Below are 27957 nucleotides of genomic sequence, written 5' to 3' on the forward strand. Positions count from 1 at the left end.
AGACGAGGGGATTAAATGTAGTATCTCCAAATTTGCAGATGACACTAAGTTGGGTGGCAGTGTGAGCTGCGAGGAGGATGCTATGAGGCTGCAGAGTGACTTGGATAGGTTAGGTGAGTGGGCAAATGCATGGCAGATGAAGTATAATGTGGATAAATGTGAGGTTATCCACTTAGGTGGTAAAAACAGAGAGACAGACTATTATCTGAATGGTGACAGATTAGGAAAAGGGAAGGTGCAACGAGACCTGGGTATCATGGTACATCAGTCATTGAAGGTTGGCATGCAGATACAGCAGGCGGTTAAGAAAGCAAATGGCATGTTGGCCTTCATAGCGAGGGGATTTGAGTACAGGGGCAGGGAGGTGTTGCTACAGTTGTACAGGGCCTTGGTGAGGCCACACCTGGAGTATTGTGTACAGTTTTGGTCTCCTAACTTGAGGAAGGACATTCTTGCTATTGAGGGAGTGCAGCGAAGATTCACCAGACTGATTCCCGGGATGGTGGGACTGACCTATCAAGAAAGACTGGATCAACTGGGCTTGTATTCACTGGAGTTCAGAAGAATGAGAGGGGACCTCATAGAAACGTTTAAAATTCTGACGGGTTTAGACAGGTTAGATGCAGGAAGAATGTTCCCAATGTTGGGGAAGTCCAGAACCAGGGGTCACAGTCTGAGGATAAGGGTAAGCCATTTAGGACCGAGATGAGGAGAAACCTCTTCACCCAGAGAGTGGTGAACCTGTGGAATTCTCTACCACAGAAAGTAGTTGAGGCCAATTCACTAAATATATTCAAAAGGGAGTTAGATGAAGTCCTTACTACTCGGGGGATCAAAGGGTATGGCGAGAAAGCAGGAAGGGGGTACTGAAGTTTCATGTTCAGCCATGAATTCATTGAATGGCGGTGCAAGCGAGAAGGGCTGAATGGCCTGCTCCTGCACCTATTTTCTATGTTTCTATGTTTCTATGAAACAAGCAGGAAAAAAGGGTAACAAACAAACTTAAAGGCACTTTGTGTAAAAGCACATAGCATTTGTAACAAAATAGATGATTTGATGGCACAAATTGAGAAAAATGGGTATGATCTGATAGCCATTATAGAGACATGGTTGCAAGGTTACCAGGACTGGGAATTAAATGTTCTGGGGTACTTGACAATCCAGAAGGACAGGCAGAAAGGAAAAGGAGGTGTTGTAGCTCTATTGATGAAGGATGGAATCACTGCAATAGTAAGAAACGATATTGGCTCAAGTGATAAGGGTGTTGAAACAGTTTGGGTGGAGATAAGAAACAATAAGTGGAAAAAGTCACTGGTGGGCATAGTCTGTAAGCCCCCTAACAGTAAGAACATAAGAATTAGGAACAGAAGTAGGCCATCTAGCCCCTCGAGCCTGCTCCGCCATTCAATAAGATCATGGCTGATCTGGTCGTGGACTCAGCTCCACTTACCTGCCCTCTTCCCGTAACCCTTAATTCCCTTATTGGTTAAAAATCTATCTATCTTTGACATGAATACATTCAATGAGCTAGCCTCAACTGCTTCCTTGGGCAGAGAATTCCACAGATTCACAACCCTCTGGGAGAAGAAATTCTTTCTCAACTCCGTATTTTGAGGCTCTGCCCCCTAGTTCTAGTCTCCCCCACCAATGGAAACAACCTCTCTGCCTCTATCTTGTCTATCCCTTTCATGATTTTAAATGTTTCTATAAGATCACCCCTCATCCTTCTGAACTCCAACGAGTAAAGACCCAGTCTACTCAATCTATCATCATAAGTTAACCCCCTCATTTCTCGAATCAGCCTAGTGAATCGTCTCTGTACCCCTTCCAAAGCTAGTATATCCTTCCTTAAGTAAGGTGAGAAAAACTGCACGCAGTACTCCAGGTGTGGCCTTACCAATACCTTATACAATTGCAGCAACACCTCCCTGCTTTTGTACTCCATTCCTTTCGCAATGAAGGCCAACATTCCATTTGCCTTCCTGATTACCTGCTGCACCTGCAAACTAACCTTTTGGGATTCATGCAGAAGGACCCCCAGGTCCCTCTGCACCGCAGCATGTTGTAATTTCTCCCCATTCAAATAATATTCCCTTTTACTGTTTTTTTTCCCAAGGTGGATGACCTCACACTTTCCGACATTGTATTCCATCTGCCAAACCTTAGCCCATTCGCTTAACCTATCCAAATCTCCTTGTAGCCTCTCTGAGTCCTCTATACAACCCGCTTTCCCACTAATCTTAGTGTCATCTGCAAATTTTGTTGCACTACACTCTGTCCCCTCCTCTAGGTCATCTATGTATATTGTAAACAGTTGTGGTCCCAGCACTGCTCCCTGTGGCACACCACTAACCACTGATTTCCAACTGGAAAAGGACCCATTTATCCTGACTCTCTGCTTTCTGTTCGCCAGCCAATTCTCTATTCATGCTAATACATTTCCTCTGACTCCGCGTACCTTTATCTTCTGCAGTAACCTTTTGTGTGGCACCTTATCGAATGCCTTTTGGAAATCTAAATACACCACATCCATCGGTACACCTCTATCCACCATGCTCGTTATATCCTCAAAGAATACCAGTAAGTTAGTTAAACATGATTTCCCTTTCATGAATCCATGCTGCTTCTGCTTGATTGCACTATTCTTATCGAGATGTCCCGCTATTTCTTCCTTAATGATAGTTTGAAGCATTTTCCCCACTGCAGATGTTAAACTAACCGGCCTATAGTTACCTGCCTTTTGCCTGCCCCCTTTTTTCAACAGAGGCGTTACATTAGCTGCTCTCCAATCCTCTGGTACCTCCACAGAGTCCAGAGAATTTTGGTAGATTATAACAAATGCATCTGCTATAACTTCCGCCATCTCTTTTAATACCCTGGGATGCATTTCATCAGGACCAGGGGACTTGTCTACCTTCAATACCATTAGTCTGTCCAGCACTACCTCCCTAGTGATAGTGATCATCTCAAGGTCCTCCCTTCCCACATTCCTATGACCAGCAATTTTTGGCATGATTTTTGTGTCTTCCACTATGAAGACCGAAGCAAAATAATTGTTTAAGGTCTCAGCCATTTCCACATTTCCCATTATTAAATCCCCCTTTTCATCTTCTAAGGGACCAACATTTACTTTAGTCACTCTTTTCCATTTTATATATTTGTAAAAGCTTTTACTATCTGTTTTTATGTTTTGCGCAAGTTTATCTTCGTAATCTATCTTCCCTTTCTTTATTGCTTTTTTAGTCATTCTTTGCTGTTGCTTAAAATCTTCCCAATCCTCTAGTTTCCCACTAACCTTGGCCACCTTATACGCATTGGTCTTTGATTTGATACTTTCCTTTATTTCCTTGGTTATCCACGGCTGGTTATCTCTTCTCTTGCCGCCCTTCTTTTTCACTGGAATATATTTTTGTTGCGCATTATGAAAGAGCTCCTTAAAAGTCCTCCACTGTTCCTCAATTGTGCCACCGTTTAGTCCTTGTTTCCAGTCTACTTTAGCCAACTCTGCCCTCATCCCACTGTAGTCCCCTTTGTTTAAGCATAGTACTCTCGTTTCTGACACAACTTCCTCATCCTCAATCTGTATTACAAATTCAACCATATTGTGATCACTCATTCCGAGAGGATCTTTTACGAGGAGATGTTTATTTTTCCTGTCTCGTTACACAGGACCAGATCCAAAATGGCTTGCTCCCTTGTAGGCTCTGTTACATACTGTTCTAAGAAACAATCCCGTATGCATTCTATGATTTCCTCCTCCAGGCTACCTCCTGCGATTTGATTTGACCAATTGATATGTAGGTTAAAATCCCCCATAACTACTGCCGTTCCTTTTTCACATGTCTCCATTATTCCCTTGATTATTGCCCACCCCACCATGAAGTTATTATTTGGGGGCCTATAAACTACGCCAACCAGTGACTTTTTCCCCTTACTATCTCTAATCTCCACCCACAATGATTCAACATTTTGTTCATTGGAGCCAATATCATCCCTCACAACTGCCCTGATATCATCCCTTATTAACAGAGCTACCCCACCTCCCTTCCCTTCCTGCCTATCTTTCCGAATCGTCAGATACCCCTGTATGTTTAATTCCCAGTCCTGGCCACCTTGCAACCATGTCTCTGTAATGGCCACCAAATCATACCCATTTGTAATGATTTGTGCCGTCAACTCATTTACTTTATTTCTAATGCTGCGTGCATTTAGGTAGAGTGTTTTCATCCTAGTTTTTAAACCATGATTTTTAGTTTTTACCCCTCCTGCAGCCCTTTTATATTCAGTGGTCCTTTTTGTTTCTTGCCTTTGGTTTCTCTGCCCTCCACTTTTACTCATCTCTTTTCTGTCTTTTGTTTTTGTCTCCTTTTTGTTTCCCTCTGTCTCCCTGTATTGGTTCCCATCCCCCTGCCATATTAGTTTAACTCCTCACCAACAGCACTAGCAAACACTTCCCCTAGGACATTGGTTCCGTTCCTGCCCAAGTGCAGACCGTCCGGTTTGTACTGGTCCCACCTCCCCCAGAACCTGTTCCAATGCCCCACGAATTTGAATCCCTCCCTGCTGCACCACTGCTCAAGCCACATATTCATCTGTGCTATCCTGCGATTCCTACTCTGACTAGCACGTGACACTGGTAGCAATCCCGAGATTACTACTTTTGAGGTCCTACTTTTTAATTTAACTCCTAGCTCCTTAAATTCGTCTCGTAGGACCTTATCCCTTTTTTTATCTATGTCGTTGGTACCAATGTGCACCACGACAACTGGCTGTTCTCCCTCCCATTTCAGGATGTCCTGCACTCACTCGGAGACATCCTTGACCCTTGCACCAGGGAGGCAACACACCATCCTGGACTCTCGATTGCGGCCGCAGAAATGCCTATCTATTCCCCGTATGATCGAATCCCCTATCACTATCGCTCTCCCACTCTTTTTTATGCCCTCCTGTACAACAGAGCCAGCCACGGTGCCATGAACTTGGCTGCTGTTGCTCTCCCCTAATGAGTCATCTCCCTCAACAGCACTCAAAACAGTGTATCTGTTTTGCAGGGGGATGACCACAGGGGACCCCTGCACTACTTTCTTTGTACTACTCTTCCTGCTGGTCTTCCATTCCCTATCTGGCTGTGGATCCTTCTCATGCGATAAGACCAACTCACTACACGTGCCACTTATGTCATTCTCAGCATCGTGGATGCTCCAGAGTGAATCCACCCTCAGCTCCAATTCCGCAACGCGGTCCATCAGGAGATGGAGGCGGATACACTTCTTACACATGTAGTCGTAAGGGACACCGGAAGCGTCCCTGAGTTCCCACATGGTACAGGAGGAGCATATCACGTGACCGATCTCTCCTGCCATGCCTTAACCCTTAGATACCCTTAAATTGGTAATAACAATGCTACAGTTTACTTACTGATATAAAAAGAAAAAGAAAAGCTACTCACCAATCACCAGCCAATCACTTACCCCATTGGCTGTGACGTCACCTTTTGATTCCTTTCTACTTCTTTTTTGCTTTCTCTCCCGCTGTAGCAACTCTGTTGGTCGCAGCATAAATCAGGAAATAATGGGGGCTTGTAAAAATGGAACAGCAATAATCATGGGTGATTTTAACCTCCATATTGATTGGACAAACCATTAACTTGCAGCACCTCCCTTTTTGTGGTGGGGAGCACGGATTACTCTGCTTTGCAAATCATTATTTCAAAGGATAACAGTGTTCCAGCCTGAATAGCTTTTAACTTTAACATTAGTACAATGCACAGCTACACTCTGAATAAGGTCATCAACTATGAGTGATCAGCGGAGATTTCACAAAGTAAAGCCCAACCTGGCACAAATGTGTCCTTTTCCAGCCTGGAAATATAATTATAATGTCCCTGTCCTTGAAAAATAACACAATTTTTTAATTAAATGAATTTGCATTCAACATTTAGCATGTGAACACATATTGTATTGTGTGCCAAAGTAAATAATGTCTTTGAACTGCTGCACTGAAAATCTGGCAAACCCACACACTGGATTATAGGTCTAGGACTCAGTATAACTATAACATAACTGAATCATTTCTATTGTGGCTTATATTACTGCATTACTCCAAAAGTTAAATAGTGCCTATCAAAGTCACATTAAGATTACATTTTAATGATCACTCAGTATTTCCATAAAATCCAGATGTACGATTACATAAGTTACACTCTTGTCATTGATTTTGGTATAACACTCTGCCAGTTGCTTTAAATATTTGGCAGAACGGAACCAACCAAGGGTCAGGCTATCTTAGATCTGGTCCTGTGTAATGAGACAGGATTAATAAACAATGTCCTAGTAAAGGATCCCCATGGAATGAGCGAACATAGAATGATTGAATTTCAAATACAGATGGAGGGTGAGAAAGTTGGATCTCTAACCAGCGTACTAAGCTTAAATAAAGGAGACTATGAAGGTATGAGGGCAGAATTGGGTAAAGTGGCCTGGGAAAATAGATTAAAGTGTAGGACGGTTGATGAACAGTGGTGTACATTTATGGAGATATTTCACAACTCTCAAGAAAAATATAACCCACTGAGGAGGAAAGGGTGTAAGAGAAAAGATAGCCATCCATGGCTAACTAAAGAAATGAAGGATGGTATCCAATTAAAAACAAGGGCATACAAAGTGGCCAAAACTAGTGGGAAGACAGAAGACAGGGAAGCTTTTAAAAGCAAGCTAAGAACGACTAAAAAAATGATTAAGAAAAGGGAAGATAGTCTGTGCAAGTAAACCAGCACAAAATATAAAAACAGATAGCAAGAGTTTCTATAGGTATATAAAAAGGAAAATAGTGGCTAAAGTAAATGTTGGTCCCTTAGAGGACAAGACTAGGGAATTTGTAATGGGGAACATGGAGATGGCAGAGAGTCTGAACAAATATTTTGTATCAGTATTTACGGTAGAGGACACTGAAATATTCTGACAGTGGATAGTCTAGGGGCTATGGGGGGGGGGGGGAGGAATCACAATCACAATCACTAAGGAGGTGGTGCTCAGTAAGATAACGGAACTAAAGGCAGATAAAACCCCTAGACCTGATGGCTTGCATCCTAGGGTCTTAAGAGAAGTAATGGCAGGGATTGTGGATGCATTGGTTGTAATTTACCAAAATTCCCTGTATTCTGGGGAGGTCCCAGCAGATTGGAAAACTGCAAATGTAATGCCCCTATTTAAAAAAGGAGGCAGGCAAAAAGCAGGAAACTATAGACCAGTTAGCCTAACATGTGTGGTTGGGAAAATGTTGGAGTCCATTATTAAAGAAGCAGTAGCAGGACATTTGGAAAAGCAAAATTCAATCAGGCAGAGTCAGCATGGATTTATAAAGGGGAAGTCATGTTTGACAAATTTGCTGGAATTCTTTGAGGATGTAACGAACAGGGTGGATAAAGGAGAACCAATGGATGTGGTGTATTTGGACTTCCTGAAGGCATTTGACAAGGTACCACATAAAAGGTTACTGCACAAGATAAAACTTCATGGGGTTGGGGATAATATATGAGCATGGATAGAGGATTGGCTAACTGACAGAGAACAGAGAGTCAGGATAAATGGTTCATTCTCTGGTTGGTAACCAGTAACTAGTGGGGTACCGCAGGGATCAGTGCTGGGACCCCAACTATTTACAATCTATATTAACGACTTGAAAGAAGGGACTGAGTGTAACATAGCCAAGTTTGCTGACGATACAAAGATGGGAGGAAAAGCAATGTGTGAGCAGGACACAAAAAATCTGCAAGAGGACATAGACAGGCTAAGTGAGTGGGCAAGAATTTGGCAGATGGATTATAATGTTGGAAAGTGTGAGGTCATGCACTTTGGCAGAAAAAAAAATCAAAGAGCAAGTTATTATTTAAATGGAGAAAGATTGCAAAGTACCACAGTGCTGCGGAACCTGGGGGTACTTGTGCATGAAACACAAAAGGATAGTATGCAGGTACAGCAAGTGATCAGGAAGGCCAATGATATCTTGGCCTTTATTGCAAAGGGGTTGAAGTATAAAAGCAGGGAAGTCTTGCTAAAGCTATATAAGGTATTGGTGAGGCCACACCTGGAATACTGCATGCAGTTTTTGTTTCCATATTTACGAAAGGATATACTTGCTTTGAAGGCTGTTCAGAGAAGATTCACTAGGTTGATTCCGGGGATGAGGGGGTTGACTTATGAGGAAAGGTTGAGTAGGTTAGGCCTCTCCTCATTGGAATTCAGAAGAATGAGAGGTGATCTTATCGAAATGTATATGATTATGAGGGGGCTTGACAAGCAATGAATTTAAGACAGAAATAGACAGTTTCTTAAATGATAAGGGGATTAGGGGTTATGGAGAGCAGATCAGCCATGATCTTATTGAATGGCAGAGCAGGCTTGAGGGGCCGTATGGCCTACTCCTGTTCCTATTTCTTATGTTCTTATGTTCTTATGTAAACTTTGTTACCTCCCCTGTGCGCTGTTTATCTGATAAATTACGTGCCTCGTCATTCTCAGGTCTGTGAACTCTTCTTCTCTTGGCCTAACCGCTTTCAACCAGTTGAGATATTTTTCCATCGTCTTTTGTTTCCCATAATCTCTTACCACCCCATGTGACCTAGTCTTGGAGTGTATTTTTCCCAACTGTCTGGTTTATATAGTGATAAAATGATCTATCTTCCTGAGAGTTCTTTGACCTCAGCTATGACCCTTTCTAAGGAGAATTAATTTGCTTTGTTCTAGCCTTGATAACAGCAAACCGATTAATGATTACAGAGGTACTGCAGCATTCTGTTCTCAGAGAGTCGAGTTCAGTAACATGTGTCTTTTCTGTCTTTACTATGAACCTCGCTTATGTTTTAACTTTACTTGATTAATTTCCCTCTGATTAATTAGGTTCCCTCTACTTAAATTTTTTTTTTCTACAATCAGGATAACTCCCACGCAAATGTTATTCCTAAAGGAAAGATGAACCTAAATGATAAATCCTCACGAGTTGAGAGATGACCTTATTATAGGTTGGGCCTATAAACATTGGAGTTCAGAAAAATGAGAGGTGATCTTATTGAAACCTATAAGATAATGAGGGGGCTTGACATGGTGAATGCAGAGAGGATATTTCCACTCATAGGGGAAACTAAAACTAAGGGACATATTGCTAAAACCTCCACTTTTTTGCATGCTTAACTCCCACTTAATGCCCATTTTACCGCTGAAATTATGTATAATGCCCATATATTGCCCATTCAGGCACAATATGGAAACTGACAGGCTTTTTTAGGAGACTTATCACCAAGCATTATTTTCCCAATGTGCGTAACGCCGAGAAAAAGTATCACCGTCTGCCCACTTTTTGGGGGCGTAATCAGCAGAATGGGCAAAATCAACACCCATAATATCACCCAGCATTACTTTCCGAATGGAATTAACGGCGAGATTCAAAATTAACGCCCATCCACTGTTTTTTGTCGTAAAGAGCATATTTACCCAAACTAGCGGCCATGGAGATCACCTATCTTCAATTTCACCACCTCACACACATATCACCCACAATATCGCTCACTCAAAAAACTGTCCACAAAAAGTGGAACTAACCAGAACGAATGCCAGTGAGGAGATGATATCGGAAAGATTTGACTGAAAGAGCGCTGATGTGAGTGGCAACGCTGACACACTGCTGTGTGTGTGCAGCTCAGACATCAATGGTGCCCATCAGCTTGGTGGCAGTTAAAGTTTACGTTGATTGATGTTAAGTTGTATTTAACCCTTTCATGCTAAGGAATCACCAGAGTATAATGGTCCAGCTATCTGAGACAATGCGCAACAAGGTTATGTTCAATAACAAAAGTTTAATCCCAACATTGGTCTGAAATCATTAGTATCATGGGCAAAAACACCCAACTCCCGCCCACACCCCACTTTTCCACCATTGACATAAATCACATGTTCAACACAGAATACAAAGGCAAAGCAGGAGCGTAGTCCACAGCCCCCATACATTTCAACAAATTGCTTTCACCCAGATTGAGATATAACACATCCATCATATGCGCACATGCACCTCACTTTCCTTCCCCCCTCTCCTTCTTCTCCCCACCTCTACCCCTTCCCCTCCTCACTCCACAGCGCCTGGCCGAGGAGCTCCTCAGGCGGTGCCTCATTGGGAGGGATAATATAGATGCGGTGGTTGCACGGGTACGGGAGCGGGTGGTGCCGAGGGGGCAACATTCTCTGATGCAGAAGCAGGATCTTAGTCCTTGCTCTCATCTGTCATTCTCAGTGGTAGTGCAGAACCTAGGGGTGGAGTGTCGCGCTCAGGAACCACTGGGAGGCCTGTGGCAGCAGTGTTCCTGGCTATCGCATCCAGGGACTCTGCCATGCGTGGAATGTACTTGATCATGGTGGCCAGGTGTTGGAATATGCCCCCCCCCCCCCCAATGCTTCAATGAGCTGCTCACCAATGTCTACAATCCTCCTGGACAACTGTACCATCTCTCCGCTGTCATGTCGCGCTCGTGGAACAGACCTGCCGCGACCACGCGGCCTCCGCGGGGTCGGCGCCGTTCTGGGGAAAAATGGGAGGCCCTGTGGAGAGATGCTTGGGGCCGGCACCTCCAGAGTGGAAGTGGGAATGACCGGAGGACCACTGGATGGCCTTTAGTGAAATGGGTTCTGAAGCATGGCAAAGTCCACGCTCTCATCCGTCGGGAACAGACCCAGCAGATTGACGGGTGACAATCAGAGCTCCTCAGCACCAGATGTAGTAGAATCGTCTGCCAAATCCTGCCCCGCGCCCCCACCTTCTGGCCTCTGTGGCTTTGCCTGGGGCCGCACTGCTGACTGAACTGCAAAACACAAATGAGGTTATTAGAGGAGAAAGGGGTGCTAGGGTGACAAGGTGAGTCCAGCGCTACATACAGCATATGCACGACAAAAGCACCACTGCTTTCAAAATCATCTCAGTGATGTTGCTGGGGACTGGTGGCCCCCCCCCCACCCATTCGCCTCTGCACGGACCTCATCATCGTTAGCTTCTTCTGTAAAAGGTGACAGGACGACATGGCATGAAATCATTGCATGATATCATTGCTAGGTACTGTCACAGAGACTGATACAACACCTAACTGACAGATGTAATCATGATTATTATGATTATTATCATTCTTTACTTAAAGATGTACACCATGACTGCAGGCTTTGAGTAAGACATTTCTGGTAAAAGTGAAAGACTTCACATCTGCTGATAGTCACTCATGACTGTTGCAAATCAAATTATATAATTACATAAGTACATGTAAATCAATGTAATACTTGCAGATTCCACAAGGTCATTCCATCGTTTGTGGCATTGGTTGCCCTCACGCACCCCGTTGGTCACCAATGAGACCACCTCTGCTATCTTGGTCCATATCCTCTGGTAGGCCTTTGGGGTGAGCTTCCCACGCCCTCCCTGTGTCAAATCACCCCAGCGTGACTCAACCTCCTGCAGGAGGGAGGCATTTTCCTCGTCCGAGAACCTCCTGGCTCTTTTGCGGCCTCCAATGTACTCCTCTCCCACCCCACTGCTCTCTCCAGCATTAGCCTCCACAGCATGCCTCCTCCTCTCCCTCCATTATATGGCAAATTTGGTCAAATATGTGGCTAGTAACAGCTACTTTTTGTTTGCATACTTGCTGTGAAGCTCTAAAGTCTCCCTCCTTCTTCCCAAAGCAGCCACATCACACCCGGACACACCTTCAGTCCCTCTGAGCTCCCTCTCTCTCTGTCTCCTCTTCTACACATGTCATGGTGACCCTTAACCTCTAGAATCGTGGGAATCAAGTGTTGTCATGCCGTTGCTAAGGACGGCTACACTTTACAGTAGAAGGTCAAAAAAATTTAACGCTACTGCCCATTTGATACCGCTCACGGTAACGCCCATTTAAAAAAATGTAAACTAGGTGTTTTGAGAATGGGCGAGAAGTCGGTGATCTGAGAATCCATTTTTACCACCCACGCTTGGAATAACGCTAATTTTTGGGTCATAAGCACAAAAGTGGAGGTTCTAGCCCATAGTCTTAGAATAAGGGATCGCCCATTTAAAACTGAGATGAGGAGGAATTTTTTCTCTCAGAGGGTTGTAAATCTATGGAATTCTGTGCCCCAGAGAGCTGTGGAGGCTGGGTCATTGAATATATTTAAGGCAGAGATAGACAGATTTTTGAGCGTTAAGGGAGTAAAGGGTTATGCGGAGCAGGCAGGGAAATGGAGCTGAGAATATGATCAGATCAGCCATGATCTTATTGAATGGCGGAGCAGGCTCGAGGTGTCAAATGGCGTACTCCTGCTCCTATTTCCAATTTTCTTATGTTCTAACGTAAGCTTTTGATCAGATTTCTCTGAGCTATTTAGGTTGTCATGTTCGGAAAAACCATTAACCTGCAGCACCTCCCTTTTTGTGGTGGGGAGCATGGATTACTCTGCTTTGCAAACCATTATTTCAAAGGATAACAGTGTTCCAGCCTGAATAGCTTTTAACTTTAACATTAGTACAATGTACAGCTACACTCTAAATAAGGTAATCAACTGTGAATGATCAGCGGAGATTTCACTGAAAGTAGAGCCCAATCTGGCACAAATGTGTCCTTTTCAGCCTGGAAATATAATTATGATGTCCCTGACCTTGAAAAAACACACCATTTTTTAATTAAATGAATTTGCATTCAATATTTAGCATGTGAACACATATTGTATTGTGTGCCAAAGTAAATAATGACTTTGAACTGCTGCACTGAAAATCTGAACTGGCAAACCCACACACTGGATTATAGGTCTCGGACTCAGTATAACTATAACATAACTGAATCATTTCTATTGTGGCTTATATTACTGCATTACTCCAAAAGTTAAATAGTGCCTATCAAAGTCACATTAAGATTAAATATTAATGATCACTCAGTATTTCCATAAATTCCAGATGTACTATTATTCATTGATTTTGGTATAACACTCTGCCAATTGCTTTAAATATTTGGCAGAATGGAACCAACCAGGGGTCAGGCTATCTTAGATCTGGTCCTGTGTAATGAGACAGGATTAATAAACAATGTCCTAGTAAAGGAACCCCATGGAATGAGCGAACATAGAATGATTGAATTTCAAATACAGATGGAGGGTGAGAAAGTTGGATCTCTAACCAGCGTATTAAGCTTAAATAAAGGAGACTATGAAGGTATGAGGACAGAGTTGGGTAAAGTGGCCTGGGAAAATAGATTAAAGTGTAGGACGGTTGATGAACAGTGGTGTACCTTTAAGGAGATATTTCACAACTCTCAAGAAAAATATATTCCACTGAGGAGGATAGGGTGTAAGAGAAAAGATAGCCATCCATGGCTAACTAAAGAAATAAAGGACGGTATCCAATTAAAAATAAGGGCATACAAAATTGCCAAAACTAATGGGAGGACAGAAGATTGGGAAGCTTTTAAATGCCAGCAAAGAATGACTAAAAAAATTATTAAGGTAGGGAAGATAGTCTGTGAAAGTAAACTAGCACAAAATATAAAAACAGATAACAAAAATTTGTATAGGTATATAAAAATGAAAAGAGTGGCTAAAGTAAATGTTGGTCCTTGAGAGGACGAGACCAGTGAATTTGTAATGGGGAACATGGAAATGACAGAAACTCTGAACAAATATTTTATATCACTCTTTACGGTAGAGGACACTAATAGTATCCCAACAGTGGATAGTCAAGGGGCTATATGAGGGGAGGAACTTAACATAATCACAATCACTAAGGAGGTGGTACTCAGTAAGATAATGGGACTAAAGGCAGATAAATTCCCTGGACCTGATGGCTTGCATTCTAGGGTCTTAAGAGAAGTAACGGCAGGGATAATGGATGCACTGGTTGTAATTTAACAAAATTACCTGGATTCTGGGGCGGACCTAGCACATTGGAAAACTGCAAATGTAATGCCCCATTTCAAAAAGGAGGCAGACAAAAAGCAGGAAACTATAGACCAGTTAGCCTAACATCTGTGGTTGGGAAAATGTTGGAGTCCATTATTAAAGAAGCAGTAGCAGGACATTTGGAAAAGCAAAATTCGGTCAGGCAGTGTCAGTATTTATTTATGAAGGGGAAGTCATGTTTGACAAATTTGGTGGAATTCTTTGAGGATGTAACGAACGGGGTGGATAAAGGGGAACCAATGGATGTGGTGTATTTGGGCTTCCAGAAGGCAGTTGACAAGGTGCCACATAAAAGGTTACTGCACAAGATAAATGTTCACGGGGTTGGGGGTAATTTATTAGCATGGATAGAGGATTGGTTAATGAACAGAATACAGAGAGTCAGGATAAATGGTTCATTCTCGCGTTGGCAATCAGTAACTAGTGGGGTGCTGCAGGGATCAGTGCTGGGACCCCAACTACTTACAATCTATATTAACGACTTGGAAGAAGGGACCAAGTTTAATGGAGCCAAGTTTGCTGGCAATACAATGATGGGATGAAAAGCAATGTGTGAGGAGGACACAAAAAATCTGCAAAAGGACATAGACAGGCTAAGTGAGTGGGCAAAAATTTGGCAGATGGAGTATAATGTTGGAAAGTGTGAGGTCATACACTTTGGCAGAAAAAAAATCAAAGAGCATGTTATTATTTAAATGGAGAAAGATTGCAAAGTGCTGCAGTACAGCAGGACCTGGGGGTATTTGTGCATGAAATACAAAAGGTTAGTGTGCAGGTACAGCAAGTGTTCAGGAAGGCCAATAGAATCTTGGTCTTTATTGCAAAGGGGATGGAGTATAAAAACAGGGAAGCCTTGCTACAATTATATAGGATACTGGTGAGGCCACACCTGGAATACTGCGTGCAGTTTTGGTTTCCATATTTACGAAAGGATATACTTGCTTTGGAGGCAGTTCAGAGCAGGTTCACTAGGTTGATTCCGGGGATGAGGGGGTTGACATGAAGAAAGGTTCAGTAGGTTAGGCCTCTACTCATTGGAATTCAGAAGAATGAGAGGTGATCTTATCAAAACGTATAAGATTATGAGGGGGCTTGACAAGGTAGATGCAGAGAGAATGTTTCCACTGATGGGAGAAGACTAGAACTAGGGGGCATAATCTTAGAATAAGGGACCGCCCATTTAAAATAGGGATGATGAGAAATTTATTTTCTCAGAGGGTTGTAAATCTGTGGAATTCGCTGCCTCAGAGAGCTGTGGAAGCCAGGACATTGAATAAATTTAAGACAGAGATAGACAGTTTCTTAACCGATAAGGGACTAAGGGGTTATGGGGAGCGGGCGGGGAAGTGGACCTGAGTCCATGATCGGATCAGCCATGATCGCATTAAATGGCGGAGCAGGCTAGAGGGGCCATATGGCCTACTCGTTCTCCTATTTCTTATGTTCTATGTTCTTATTCATGAAAATGTGAGATCACAACAAAGCAGCAAACTTCAGCACAATATCAAGTATTGTTATGTTCTCACTTTTGCTGTGTGTACCCAGCAGACTCTTTCTGAGATTGATGCCATACCTGAATTTACTAAAGTCTATGGGCTGGAAATTCCGCAACCTTGTGCTGAGTTTTTCGGCTGTATTTCGCCGTTTTGGGCGGAAAACAGTGCAGCGGGAAATTCCCTGAAGTCTTGCGTGGCGATTTTGAAATACCGCTGGGGAGCGGACTGCCAGCGTGCAAGACTGGAAAAGCGCTTTCGCCCGATATTTGATCAGCAGTGACCCGTTTTTGGACCAAAAAATAAGGATAAAAAAACCTGACGGCGCATCCCTTGGAACGGCGGTAGGAAGAAAACCTGCATAAAAAGGTAAGTTAAAGAACTCAATTTTCCACATGGGCGATTTTTGGCACAGTTGAAGAGGTATGTCCGATTTTTTTTGTGGCCCAACTGCGCCAGAAAAAAAAGTTCCGAGTTTTGCTGGAATTAACTTTGAATTTGGCATGGCGCACATTGGCCTTAAGCTCTGTAAGTGGAGCTTAATGCCTGCGCCAAAAAACTGATGTTGCCAGGGTAACGAGGGACGCTCTGAAGGGCTGAATCTGGAAACTGCTGACGAAGGGCTGAGGCTGGGCTGGAAGCAGAAAATGACGGTGCTGCTATCCTGGGCCAAAAGGACGCCCGCCAGTGCCACTCCCATCCCGGGCCGAATGGCCCCCCACCCCAGGTGCCGGTGCCGCTCCTATCCTAGGCCGAATGGGCCCCCATCAAAAAATAATTCTCATGTTGTACGTGATGGGTGTGTTGTGCTGCGCACTTTCAGAGCTGCTTGTGAGTATAAAAATCAGAGCTGCTGCAATATGGATCATGGGGCAAAGACCAGGAATTTTCAAGCAGATGAAACTGGTTTCCATCATTGAGAGCAGATGGCACAAGCTGCAGAACAAAGGTCCAGTTAAAGCCCAGAGAAATGAACAAACGTTGGGACAAAGTTGGAGATGATTTCTCTGCAATGGTGACCACCCCGAGGACTGGCAGGCAGTGCAAAAAGAAGTAGCAGGACCTTGGCCAAATAGTTTGTGCAAGTAATATTTTCATTTATGCACTGGAATTACAATTGTAAAAGTGACCAACTGTGTGAGCCACCTTAGCAGACCTCTTCTCTTAAAAATGTTCATCTTTGCAGAGGAAGATGGCGTACAAGAGAGCGAACAAAAACTGGAGGAGGTTCGGCAAATGTGCACCCACTGACACCCCTGGAAGTGAGGATCGCTGGTATGATTGGTACTGGATCTAGAAAGTCAACAACCGGTGCACAAGCTGGGCCCAGCTCACAGAGAAAGGGTAAGTCTTCATTCAGCGTGGTCCTTCAAATGAACCTGCATTGTGTGAGCCTATTCATGCCACGCTGCCCCCTCCCCTGCTGCTAACCAATCATCTGCTCTGTTATATTTTGCAGAAGTTGCGCCCATCCCTGAGGAAACACAAGCCCCTGCCACAGAAGAACAATCATTCGCAGAGGAGCCTGACCAGGATGAAGTCTTTAATGTAGAACTTCCAAAGGAAGATCAGGATGAGGACGAGCAGGAGGATCAGGGGGAGCAGGAAGGCCCCAATATTGAGACTGTCACACTGAATCTGGAGGAGGTGGTGCCACACAGAGATGTGCCAATCCATTTCCGGACCGCTACGAGCGACGGGACACTTCATGGTGTCCCATAGTCTGAGGTCGCGGGTCCCAGTGGGTTACAGCGAGCCACACCCAGGGTGAGGAGGGGAAGGAGAGCTTGACAACGCTCTTCTGAAATGCAGGATCCAACAGACATGGTTCAGCTCATGGCAATGAGTGGGGAGAGCATCGAAATTACCCAAGCACTCCTGGACACATGGGTGGGGTGGGTCATGAGATAGCGGGATTATCATCAGAAGTAACGCCACTCTCAGGAGAAATGGGAACAGTGTCGCAACACATTAGGGAGGGAATTTCAGAGGTAGCTGATACACTGTCGGGGCAGATTATGGAGGGAATGTCGCAGGTAGGTGATACACTATCGAGGCAGATTAAGGCAGATTAGTGAGGGACTGTTGGAGGTAGCCGATACACTGTCGGGGCAGATTAGGGAGGGAATGTCGCAGGTAGGTGATACACTGTTGGGGCAGATTAGGGAGGGAATGTCAGAGTTAGCTGCTGTAATAAAGGAACATGCCCAAGCTCTCATTGGCCGGCGGCGAATGACGGATTCAACTGGTGGCACTTACACTTTAAACCCCAGATCAACTTCAGGTGGTGTGCCAGTGCATCCACTGTCCGAGGAAAAGGCTGAGGAGGCCTGAGCCGGGCCTTCCACAATGCCATCTCTTAGTGTCCAAACCCACTAACAAGAACATCGCTGTCCACAAGCCTCGACAAAAGCAACTTGGTTCCAGCGGCCAAGGGTAGAAGCAGCAAGGGCAAGCGCATCGGCGGGGGGGTCTCAGAATAAGGGGGAAGAGAGATGGCTGCAGCTAAAGTTTGTTTGCTGCTGCTGCTGTTGTTGTTGTTGTTGTTGTTGCTGTTGTTGTTGTTACTGTTGTTCTTATGTTATTGTTATTTAACTGATCTTAATTGAAAAGTTTAAAGTTTTTAAGTCATGTAACTTGAAAAGAAAGTTTGTAAATGATCTTAATGGAAAAGTTTAAAGATAGTAACAAAAATATTTTTATTAAAGTTAAGTTAAGTACAAGGTACAAATGTTTAATAAACGTAATTCTTTTTTAAATTAAACCAGAATCATGAACATTATTCTTTAAATTAACGCAACAAACAGCCAAGCAATATGGTGAATGATCAAACATGCCGCTCAGCCTTCATGCAGCAAAGCGTTCAAGGATTAACCGCTGACGCAAGGCTCTTGCAATGGCTATAGGTGCACCAGGGTCCCCCCCCTCCTCCACCGTCGTCCTGTGGATTGAGGTGGTGGCATGGCTTCCTCCTGCTGCTGCTCCTCCTCCTCCTCGTCAGCCTGCTCATCGTCCTCCTCATCCCCTGTCGCCTAAGGTTGCTCTTCAACTTCTAGTGCCTGTTGCCTCATGATCGCTAAGTTGTGCAGCATGCAGCACACGACAGTGAACTGATCAACCATCTCAGGGGCACATTGCAAGTAGCCTCCAGAATGATCCAGGCATCGGAAATGCTGTCCTTTCAATGATGCTGTGTGTGGTTTAGTGGGACATGTACCGACACTTGGCTTCTGTCCGGGTATTACAAAGGGGGGGTCATGAGCCAGGTGGCGAGCCCGTAACCCTTGTCCCCCAGCAGCCAGCTCTGCCCTTCTGGCTGCTGCTGAAAAATGGCAGATCTCGCACTCTCGATGAATGCATCATGGGTGCTCCCTGAGTATCTGGCATCAACTGCTATGATGCGATGCATGTCGTCGCAGATCAGCTGGACATTTAGTGAGTGGAATCCCTTACCTGTTCCTGCAAACCTCTAAACCTCTGAATCATTCAAAGGTGCTTGCAAGGCAATGTGGGTGCAGTCTATCGCAACCTGCACCTTGGGGAAGCCAGCAATCCGCGAGAAGCCCACAGCCCTGTCACACAGTGCCTGGGCGGTCATAGGAAACTTGATGTAGTTGTCCCTGCAGGCATACAGTGCAGTCGTAACCTGTCGAATGCATAAAACCTTCTTCAGAATAAAGGCAATAAATTTCTAGAAAGTATTCGGTACAGTTTTCTTGAACATTGGCCTAGAAATTAGTTCGGGCGGTGATGCAAATCGAGCAATGTCAGATCAGACGCCTTTTATAGGCAACACCTGATATTCAATTCCAATCACAGTCCATGGAACTGAATATCAGGCGCTAAGTGTAACACCACCAGTTTTACGCCACCGCCCGAGACAAATCTCCTGGCCGATATGATTTAGAACCAGTAAGGAAATGGGCCATACTAGATATAATGATGAGTAACGAACCAGAATTAGCTAACAATCTGACGATAAGGAGCATCTTGTGAATAGTGACCATAATAGGACCTGATGGTTTCCACCTCAGAGTGTTAAAAGAAATAGGTGAGTAAATGTCAGATGCGTTAGTCATATTTTTTCAAAGCTCTCTAGATTTGGGAATTGTGCCCTTGAATTGCAAAATTGAAAATTATTTAAGAAGGGATGAAAGGAGAAAGTGCAGACTCATCAGTTTAATATCAGAGTGCAGAGAGCAAGGGGCCGAAATTGCCCCTCTCCTTAAGGCCTGTTACCACTGTAAATTGGCGGCCACGCTGCAGAGTGGCGTGGCAGTCGACTTTTCGTAAAATGGCCGCTGCTAATGGCTAATTGCCCTCCCGCGTTTTCCTGACAGTGCCCCAATCCCCTCCTTACCACTCCGCTGCTGTCGATTTGTGGTAAGCGCATCATCAGCGTGCGCACCGCCGATCTACCACCCAAGGGCGACTTTCCCCTCTGAAAATCTTCGGCCGGCTCAGCGGTGCCAAAAGTTGTTTTTTCCTGGTGATCCAGTGAGGCTGTGGCCTTCTGCAATGGCGGTGCGGCTTCCCTTAAAGGGGAGGATGCACTGCCGCTGCTGCCATGTTTTATTATTTGTCGGCTGACTGCCATATTGGCCCAACAATTACGCCCCCGGGTTCAGCCGGGCCACCAACAGGCAGCCTGGCACCTTCTCTTGGGTGCCAGCCTGCTGGCCCAGCCAAACCCTCCCTGGTGGCCTCGTGAGCCGAAGTTTTAAAATCGCAGAGGCTCTCCTCTTTAAGTGAAGGGGAGAGCCATGGTGATGCGGCGCCGTGATGAAGTCATCGCGGTGGTCACTCCACACTACCCCCAACTTCCACCGCTCATGTATCTGCCCCTCATGTGTTGTCATTTCCATTAAGAGCGACTTTCGGAGGCAAGGAACAAAAAAGAGCCGAATGTCGCTCAAGAGGCGACCTGAACTACAGCTATGGTAAAAACCATTGAAACGGGGTGGAAGTGCCCCATTTCGAGTGGGGAGCAATTTCTACCCCCAAATGACTAAGCACTGGGACAAGTATGAGCTGGTCAAATAGAGCCAGCATGGATTTGTGAAAGGTAGGTCATGTTTGACCAATTGAGTTGATATGCTTAGACAGTTTATTAGCATGGTGGATAGGGGAGTCTCTATGGATATTGACTACATAGACTTTGTTGTGTATGGAGAAAGAGTCAGACTGAACACTGTGAGCTCAAAGTAAAGTGTTACCGTAGTCTTTTATTGCAGGTCTCCAGAGTGCCTCTCCAACCTGTGAAGCCTCCTTAAATACCTGTGCTCCCAAGGAATTATGTGAGCCCTTGGGACTCCAGAGGATGAGCCCTCTGGTGGCTGTACAGCGTAAATACAAGTCCACATGTATAACAACACCCCCACCCCCAAAGTCAATAGTGTAACTATTTACAATGTGAGTCGATCTGGGGTCCTTCTTGCCCTGGTTGATCGTCTCGGTGTGAAAGCTGGTGTTGTTGAATCATTTGTTGGGCCCTCGCTGGGCTGCTGTGCAGCTGGCCTTGCTGGGCTGCCTGGTGTGTTGGGCCCTGCAGGGCTGCTGTGGATGATAGGTTCTGCTTCGTGGTCAACCGTGGTGCTGGTTGCCACTGGTGTGTGTGTTGGGGGATCAAAAAAGGCGGGGTCCAAGGTGGGTTGCTCAGGATAGTCTGTAAATCTGAGTTTGATTTGGTCCAAGTGTTTCCGGTGAATGAGTCTATTTGAAAGTTTGACCCGAAACACCATGCTCCCCGCTTTGGCCACGACAGTGCCAGGAAGCCACTTGGGACCTTGTCCATAATTCAATACAAATACAGGATCATTGACTTCAATCTCGCGTGACACATGGTATGCAATTTGTTGAAGCTGCCTGCTCTACCTGTTCATGTAGATCAGGGTGCACTAATGAGAGCCTTGTCTTAAGTGCTTTTTTCATCAGCAGTTCAGCAGGTGGGATCCCAGTGAGTGAGTGGGATCTCGTGCGGTAGCTAAGCAGGACTCGGGATAGGCGAGTCTGCAGTGAGCCTTTAGTTACCCTCTTCAAGCCCTGCTTGATGGTTTGCACTGCTCTCTCTGCCTGACCATTGGACGCTGGTTTAAACGGGGCAGATGTGACATGTCTGATCCCGTTACGAGTCATGAATTCTTTGAACTCAGCACTGGTAAAACCTGGCCCGTTGTCGCTCACCAGAACATTGGGTAAGCCGTGAGTGGCAAACATGGCCCGCAGGCTTTCAGTAGTGGCAGCGGACGTGCTAGTCAACATTATCTCACATTAAATCCACTTGGAGTACACGTCTACAACCACAAGGAACATCTTACCCAAAAACGGGCCTGCATAGTCGACGTGTACCCTAGACCACGGTTTGGAGGACCAAGACCATAAACTTAGCGGCACCTCCCTGGGTACATTGCTTAACTGCGAGCATGTATTACATCTGTGAACGCAGGACTCTAAGTCCGCATCGATGCCGGGCCATCAACGTGGGATCTGGCTATCGCTTTCATCATTACGAGACCTGGGTGGGTACTGTGGAGGTCATTGATGAAGGTGGCTCTGCCCTTGTTGGGGACCACTACTCAATTGCCCCATAGAAGGCAGTTGCCTGTATAGACATTTCATCTTTGCGCCGCTGGAACGGTTTTATCGCTTCCTGCATTTCCACTGGGACACTGGACCAGCTCCCATGAAGCACACAGCTTTTGACTAGAGATAATAAGGGGTCCTGGCTTGTCCAGGTTTTGATCTGCCGGGCTGTGACGGGTGATTCCTCACTCTCAAATGCTTTCATAACCATGGCTAGATCTGCGGGCTGTGCCATTTCCACTCCCCGTGGTGGGCAATGGCAGCCGACTGAGAGCATCGGCACACTTTTCCATGCCTGGCCTGTGACGGATGGCGTAATTGTATGCGGACAACGTGAGCGCCCATCTCTGGATGCGGGCCGATACATTGGTATTCATCCCTTTACTCCCGGAAAACAGGGATATAAGTGGTTTATGGTCAGTTTCCAATTCGAATTTTAGCCAAAACAGGTATTGATGCATTTTTTTTACCCCATGGGCACACGCTAATGCTTCTTTTTCAATCATGCTGTAGGCTCTCTCGGCCTTAGACAGACTCCTGGATGCATAAGCAACCGGTTGCAGTTTCCCGAAAGTATTAGCTTGTTGCAATACACACCCGACGCCATATGATGACGCATCACATGCTAGTACCAAACGCTTACATGGATCATACAACACAAGCAATTTGTTTGCTGAACTCGATCGGTGAAATGATGCCCTCTCTTTGTAGCCGGTCTAGCTCGATCTCCACCCTTTCTCTCATCATGTACAGTACTGCTCTCACCTTGTGATGGATGGGTCGCGCCCCCGAAATTAGGTGGCTCTGCACTTTTGCTCCTTGGAATTTCCCGATGCCTGGTTCGAACAGCGAAGGAAATTTGTTTAAGACCTGGGCACACGATGTGTCGTCAGGGGCGATAGCGCTCAGATGTCATCCCAGTTCCAGCGTATCTTTCCCAGCCAGCTCCTGCCGAGCAGCATGGGACAATCACCCAATACCACCCAGAGTGGTAGCATGTGCACCACTCCATCGTAGGAGACCTTTACGGTAGCACTGCCGATTACAGGAATCAGTTCTGTTGTGTTAGTTCTTAGTTTTGTGTGAATTGGAGTTAAGACTGGCCTTGAGGCCTTATTGCACCACAACCTTTCAAAAGTCTTTTTGCCCACGATGGACTGGCTTGCGCCCGTGTCCAGCTCCATTGAAACCGGGAGTCCATTTAGTTCAACATTCAGCATTATCGGACGACAATTCGTGGTGAATGTGTGCACCCCATATACCTCTGCCTCCTCGATCTGAGGCTCTGGTTCGTAGTGATCCTCCATGGATCTGTTCTCCTCTGCAACATAGTGATTTGCAGGTTTAACAGGCTTTGCAGTTCGCCTGCACACTCGTTGGAAGTGCCCCATTGTTCGACAGCCCTTGCAAACATACTCTGTGAATCGGCATTAACGGAAACGATGATCACCCGCAGCGCCATCAAGGTGTTAATGGCCTTGCATTCATCACCCTTGATGGTGGACTCTGAGTCATCTGTGGACGTGCAGCTGCAGGTATGTGTGACTTGCCCTGTACGTTACGATTCGAAAACAACATCCCTTTGTTCACAGTACTTGTAGCAGCACTTGTGTGCTGAAAGATTTGCATCGTATTGTCACTGGTGGCAATGAACGCCTGGGCTATCGCTATGGCCTTACTCAAGGTTGGAGTCTCTACAGTAAAAAGTTTGCGAAGTATGGTTTCGTGGCCAAAACCAAGTATGAAAAAGCCTCTTAGCATGTGCTCCAAATGTCCTTCAAATTCGCAATGTCCTGCAAGGTGTCTTAGCTCGGCGACATAATTCACCACTTCCTGGCCTTCAGACCTTTTGTAGGTGTGGAACCAGTACCTCGCCATCAGAACGCTTTCCTTCGGGTTCAAATGCTCTCGGACCAGTGTGCACAAATCGTTGTATGATTTCTCCGTGGGTTTTGCTGGAGTGAGCAGATTCTTCATGAGGCCATAGGTTGGTGCCCCACAGACGGTAAGGAGGATTGCCCTTCGTTTGGCAGCGCTCTCTTCCCCATCTAGCTCGTTGGCCACGAAGTATTGGTCGAGTCGCTCCACAAAAGTTTCCCAATCATCTCCCTCTGAAAATTTCTCCAGGATGCCCACTGTTCTCTGCATCTTTGGGTTCGCTATCTGTGTCTCGTCGCCAGTTGTTGTGTATGGAGAAAGAGTAAGGCTGAACACTGTGAGCTCAAAGTAAAGTGTGACCTTAGTCTTTTATTGCAGGTCTCCAGAGTGCCTCTCCAACCTGGGAAGCCTCCTTAAATACCTGTGCTCCCAAGGGATTATGGGATCCCTTGGGACTCCAGGGGATGAGCCCTCTGGTGGCTGTACAGAGTAAATACAAGTCCACATATATAACAGACTTCCAGAAGGCATTTGATAAGGTTCCATACAAGAGTTTATTAGCAAAACTGAAGTGTATGGGATTGGAAGTCAATTTGTGCTATGGATTGGTAATTAGTTGAGAAGCAGGAGACAGAGAGACAGGATAAATAAAACTGTTTTCTGATTCGTAAGAAGAGACGTGGAGGCCGAAATTGCCCCCCTCTTTAAATTCCATTACCGCCTCTAAGAGGCCTTTCCAACCAGGGGTAGGTGGATGGGCCAACCCATTTACCTGCCCCCGGACCGGGTTTCTGCCGCGCCCCGTGTTCCCACCCCGTCAGGCACGTGCTGACACCTTCCGACTCGACGTGGCTCCTTTCTGCCCATGAGCAAATTTGCCCCATGGAAGTGGAGCCGCCACCATAAGGTGCCCCTGACAGCATTTCCCAGTGACGAGCTGCCAGTGGCTGGCCGGCATATCCGCCCTTAAAGGGGTGAGCGCACTGGCACAGCCGCCATTTTATTTTAATTATTGGACGACTCTGAAGTCGGCCCGACAATGGCGGCCACGGGTTCGGTTGAGCTGCCAACAGGCAGCCCGGCACCCCTTCTTGGTGCTGGGCCGGTGGCCTGGCCAAAACCCTTCCTGGTGGTCCATGTGGGTGCAACTAAAGTGACTGCAGAGTTCACAGCGACTCTCCTTTTTAACAGAAGGGGAGCGATGTTGCTACACGTCAGCAAGACACAGTACGTTCGCTTTATGCTGACGTCATCATCGTGCTGGAGGGCGGAGTGTCCTCTGCTGTCAGTCATCAGCGTAGCGCTGATAATGTCATCGCGCTGGCGCATCACCACGTCTCTCCCCTTCACATAAAGGGGAGAGCCTGTGCGATTCTTGAAGTTCGATCCATTGTGTCACCAGGGAGGGTTTCGGCCGAGCCAGCAGCCTGGCACCCAAGAGGGGGTGCCAGGCTGCCCATTGGCAGTCCAGTCGAACCCGGGGGGCATAATTGTCGGGCTGACATGGCAGTCGGCCGACAAAAAAAATTCAGATGGCGGCCGCAGCAGTAGGTCCTCCACGGTAATGGCAGCCGCACCACCATTTTAGAAGTACTCCAAGCTCAGTGCATCAGCAGAAAAAGCTGCTGGTGGCTCCACAGAATTTCGCGATCAGGTGGGAACTTCGGCGGTGCAGGCTCTGATGAGGCACTTAGGACAAATCGGCAGCAGCAGGGCGGTAGTGGGGGGGGAACGGGTCACTGCCGGGATACCGCAGGAGCACCATTTTCAAAATGGCGGCATTGCACGAAAAATCGGTGGCAATTAAGGGAAGGGGCAATTTCGGCCCCATAGAGTACAAAAGATAGGAAGTTATGATGAGTCTTAATAAAACAATGGTTCAGCCTCAACTGGAGTATTGTGTTCAATTCTGGGCAACGCACTTTAGGAAGGATGTGAAGGCCTAAGAGAGGATGCAGAAAAGATTTACAAGACTGGTTCCAGGGACCAGGGACTTCAGTTATGTGGATAGACTAGAGAAACTGGGGTTGTTCTCCTTAAAGCAGAGAAGGTTGAGAGGAAATTTGATATAGGTGTTCAAAATCATGAGTGGTCTAGACTGAGTAGATATAAATAAACTGTTCCCATTGGTGGAAGGGTCGAGAACCAGAGGACACAGATTTAAGAAGAACCAAAGGCGACATAAGGAATAACATTTTTATGCAACGAGTGGTTAGAATCTGGAATTCACTGCCTGAAACGATAGTGGAGGCAGACTCATTCCTGGCTTTCAAAAGGGAATTGGATAAGTACCTGAAGGAAAAATATTTGCAGGGCTACGGGGAAAGGGCGAGGGATTGGGACGAGCTGAAGTGCTCTTGCAGAGACCAGCACGGGCTCAACGAGCCGAATGGCCTCCTTCTGTGCTGTAACCATTCTGATTCTATGACTTGTACTCTACTATCTGGCTGTGTAGTTCAACATTCTGTTGGCTTTATTGATTGCATCTGTTGAACATGTTGACCATTTAGTTACTAAAACTCCTAAGTCTCTTTCAATTACATCTTTCCTATTTTAGCACTATTCATGAAGTATGTATGTTGTCAATTTTCCTTTGTATTTGTAATACTTTACACCTGTCTTCATTAAATATCATCCGCCATTGTATTTTGTGTAGCTCATTCTATAGCTTCTATGCTGCCTCCTTCAGTGAAATCATCTCACAAGATGATGTTATGTGCCGAAGAAGACATGTACAATGCCTCAATATTTCATAGCTTCTTTCAGACGCAGCGCTGTAATATTAATGGGGTAATAAATGGCATTTATCAATCTAAAGACCTTACACTCTTTATTTGATCTGACAACAATCCTGTGATGATAGGAAGACTGTATCTAAAATGTTATCTATATTTTTTGGGTTAATACATCCTGAAGGCTATTTCAGGGAAGTTTATTAAATACTCAATGTTGATGGTGCTTAAGCAAAAAATAATTGTACTAATATTTTTTTTAATATTTGCTTGTACATGAAGATGCTAGTTGCTTTTCTTTAACTAGATATTATCTCTATTATATTATAATTCAGTGATATACAAAAGAGGATACCACCTGTTTAATGCGATCAGATGTCTAAAATGGTCTTTCTTCAGGTTTGGCTGGTTTGGATTGGACATACAGAAAGTTCCAAGTCCCATCCTAAACTACATTGGAACAGCAATGGCAGCTTTAAGGTAATAACTCACAGGTTCAGAGATGTACAGAACTGTATTCTGCATCAGAGGGATATCTGCTGCACACACGGCTGTGTGCACAGAGGTGGGAGTCTCTGCTCAATAGTGTGGCTTGTAAACAGAGTAGCAATGGGAATTTGGTAAGAGTGCTAAATACTACAAATAGTGTATTTTTATCAAGCTGAAATGTAACATACTTTTCTTAGTTTGAAACTTTACTTTAAAAAGTTGGAATGTGGTGCAGAGGGGAAAGTTGGTGCTATGTAATTAAAACCAAGGAGAACAGCAAATACATAAATAATCAGAATTATTAATTAGATCCAAAGGGATTTTTTAAGCAAAATGACAGGACAGCTGAGACCCATTGCCTGCAGTTCCTGTACCATGTGGGAACTCCAGGACGCTTTATGTATCCTGGATAATCATGTGTGCAGGAAGTGCCTCCGGTTGCTTGAACTTGACCTCGGGGTTTCTGAGCTTTAGGAGCGGTTGGAGTCACTGCAGGGCATATGGGAGACTGAACAGTTCCTGAAGTGCATGTTCCAGGAGATGGTCACCCCACAACTACAGAGAGTTCAGGCGGATAGTAAGTGGGTGGCCATTTAACAGGGTAGGAAGAGGCGGGCAACATAGGAATCCTCCGGCCACGGGGAACACGGAAATCAGTTTTCAGTGCTGAATACCAGTGAGGGTGATGAAACCTCGGAGGAGTACAGTCTTGAGCATATCCATGGCACTGTGTGGCAAATAACTGCATGGGAGGACACAGCAAAGTGTGGAAATGCAGTGGTTCTCGGGGATTCTATCATTAGGGGGACAGACAGGCGTTTCTGCAAT

At 45.4% G+C, this 27957-nt stretch overlaps 1 protein-coding gene across 1 annotated transcript in view; it reads left to right on the forward strand.

Moving 5' to 3' along the window:
• Positions 1-27957, forward strand: part of LOC139229933 (transmembrane protein 144-like) — a 124631-nt gene that overhangs the window by 14587 nt on the left and 82087 nt on the right. Inside the window, exon 5 of the mRNA XM_070861583.1 lies at positions 27040-27120. Within this exon, the coding sequence (XP_070717684.1) occupies positions 27040-27120 (81 nt within the window). The remainder of the gene's footprint in view (positions 1-27039; positions 27121-27957) is intronic.

The sequence above is a fragment of the Pristiophorus japonicus genome, chromosome 2 (genome assembly GCF_044704955.1).
Source record: "Pristiophorus japonicus isolate sPriJap1 chromosome 2, sPriJap1.hap1, whole genome shotgun sequence".
NCBI classification, from domain to species: domain Eukaryota; kingdom Metazoa; phylum Chordata; class Chondrichthyes; family Pristiophoridae; genus Pristiophorus; species Pristiophorus japonicus.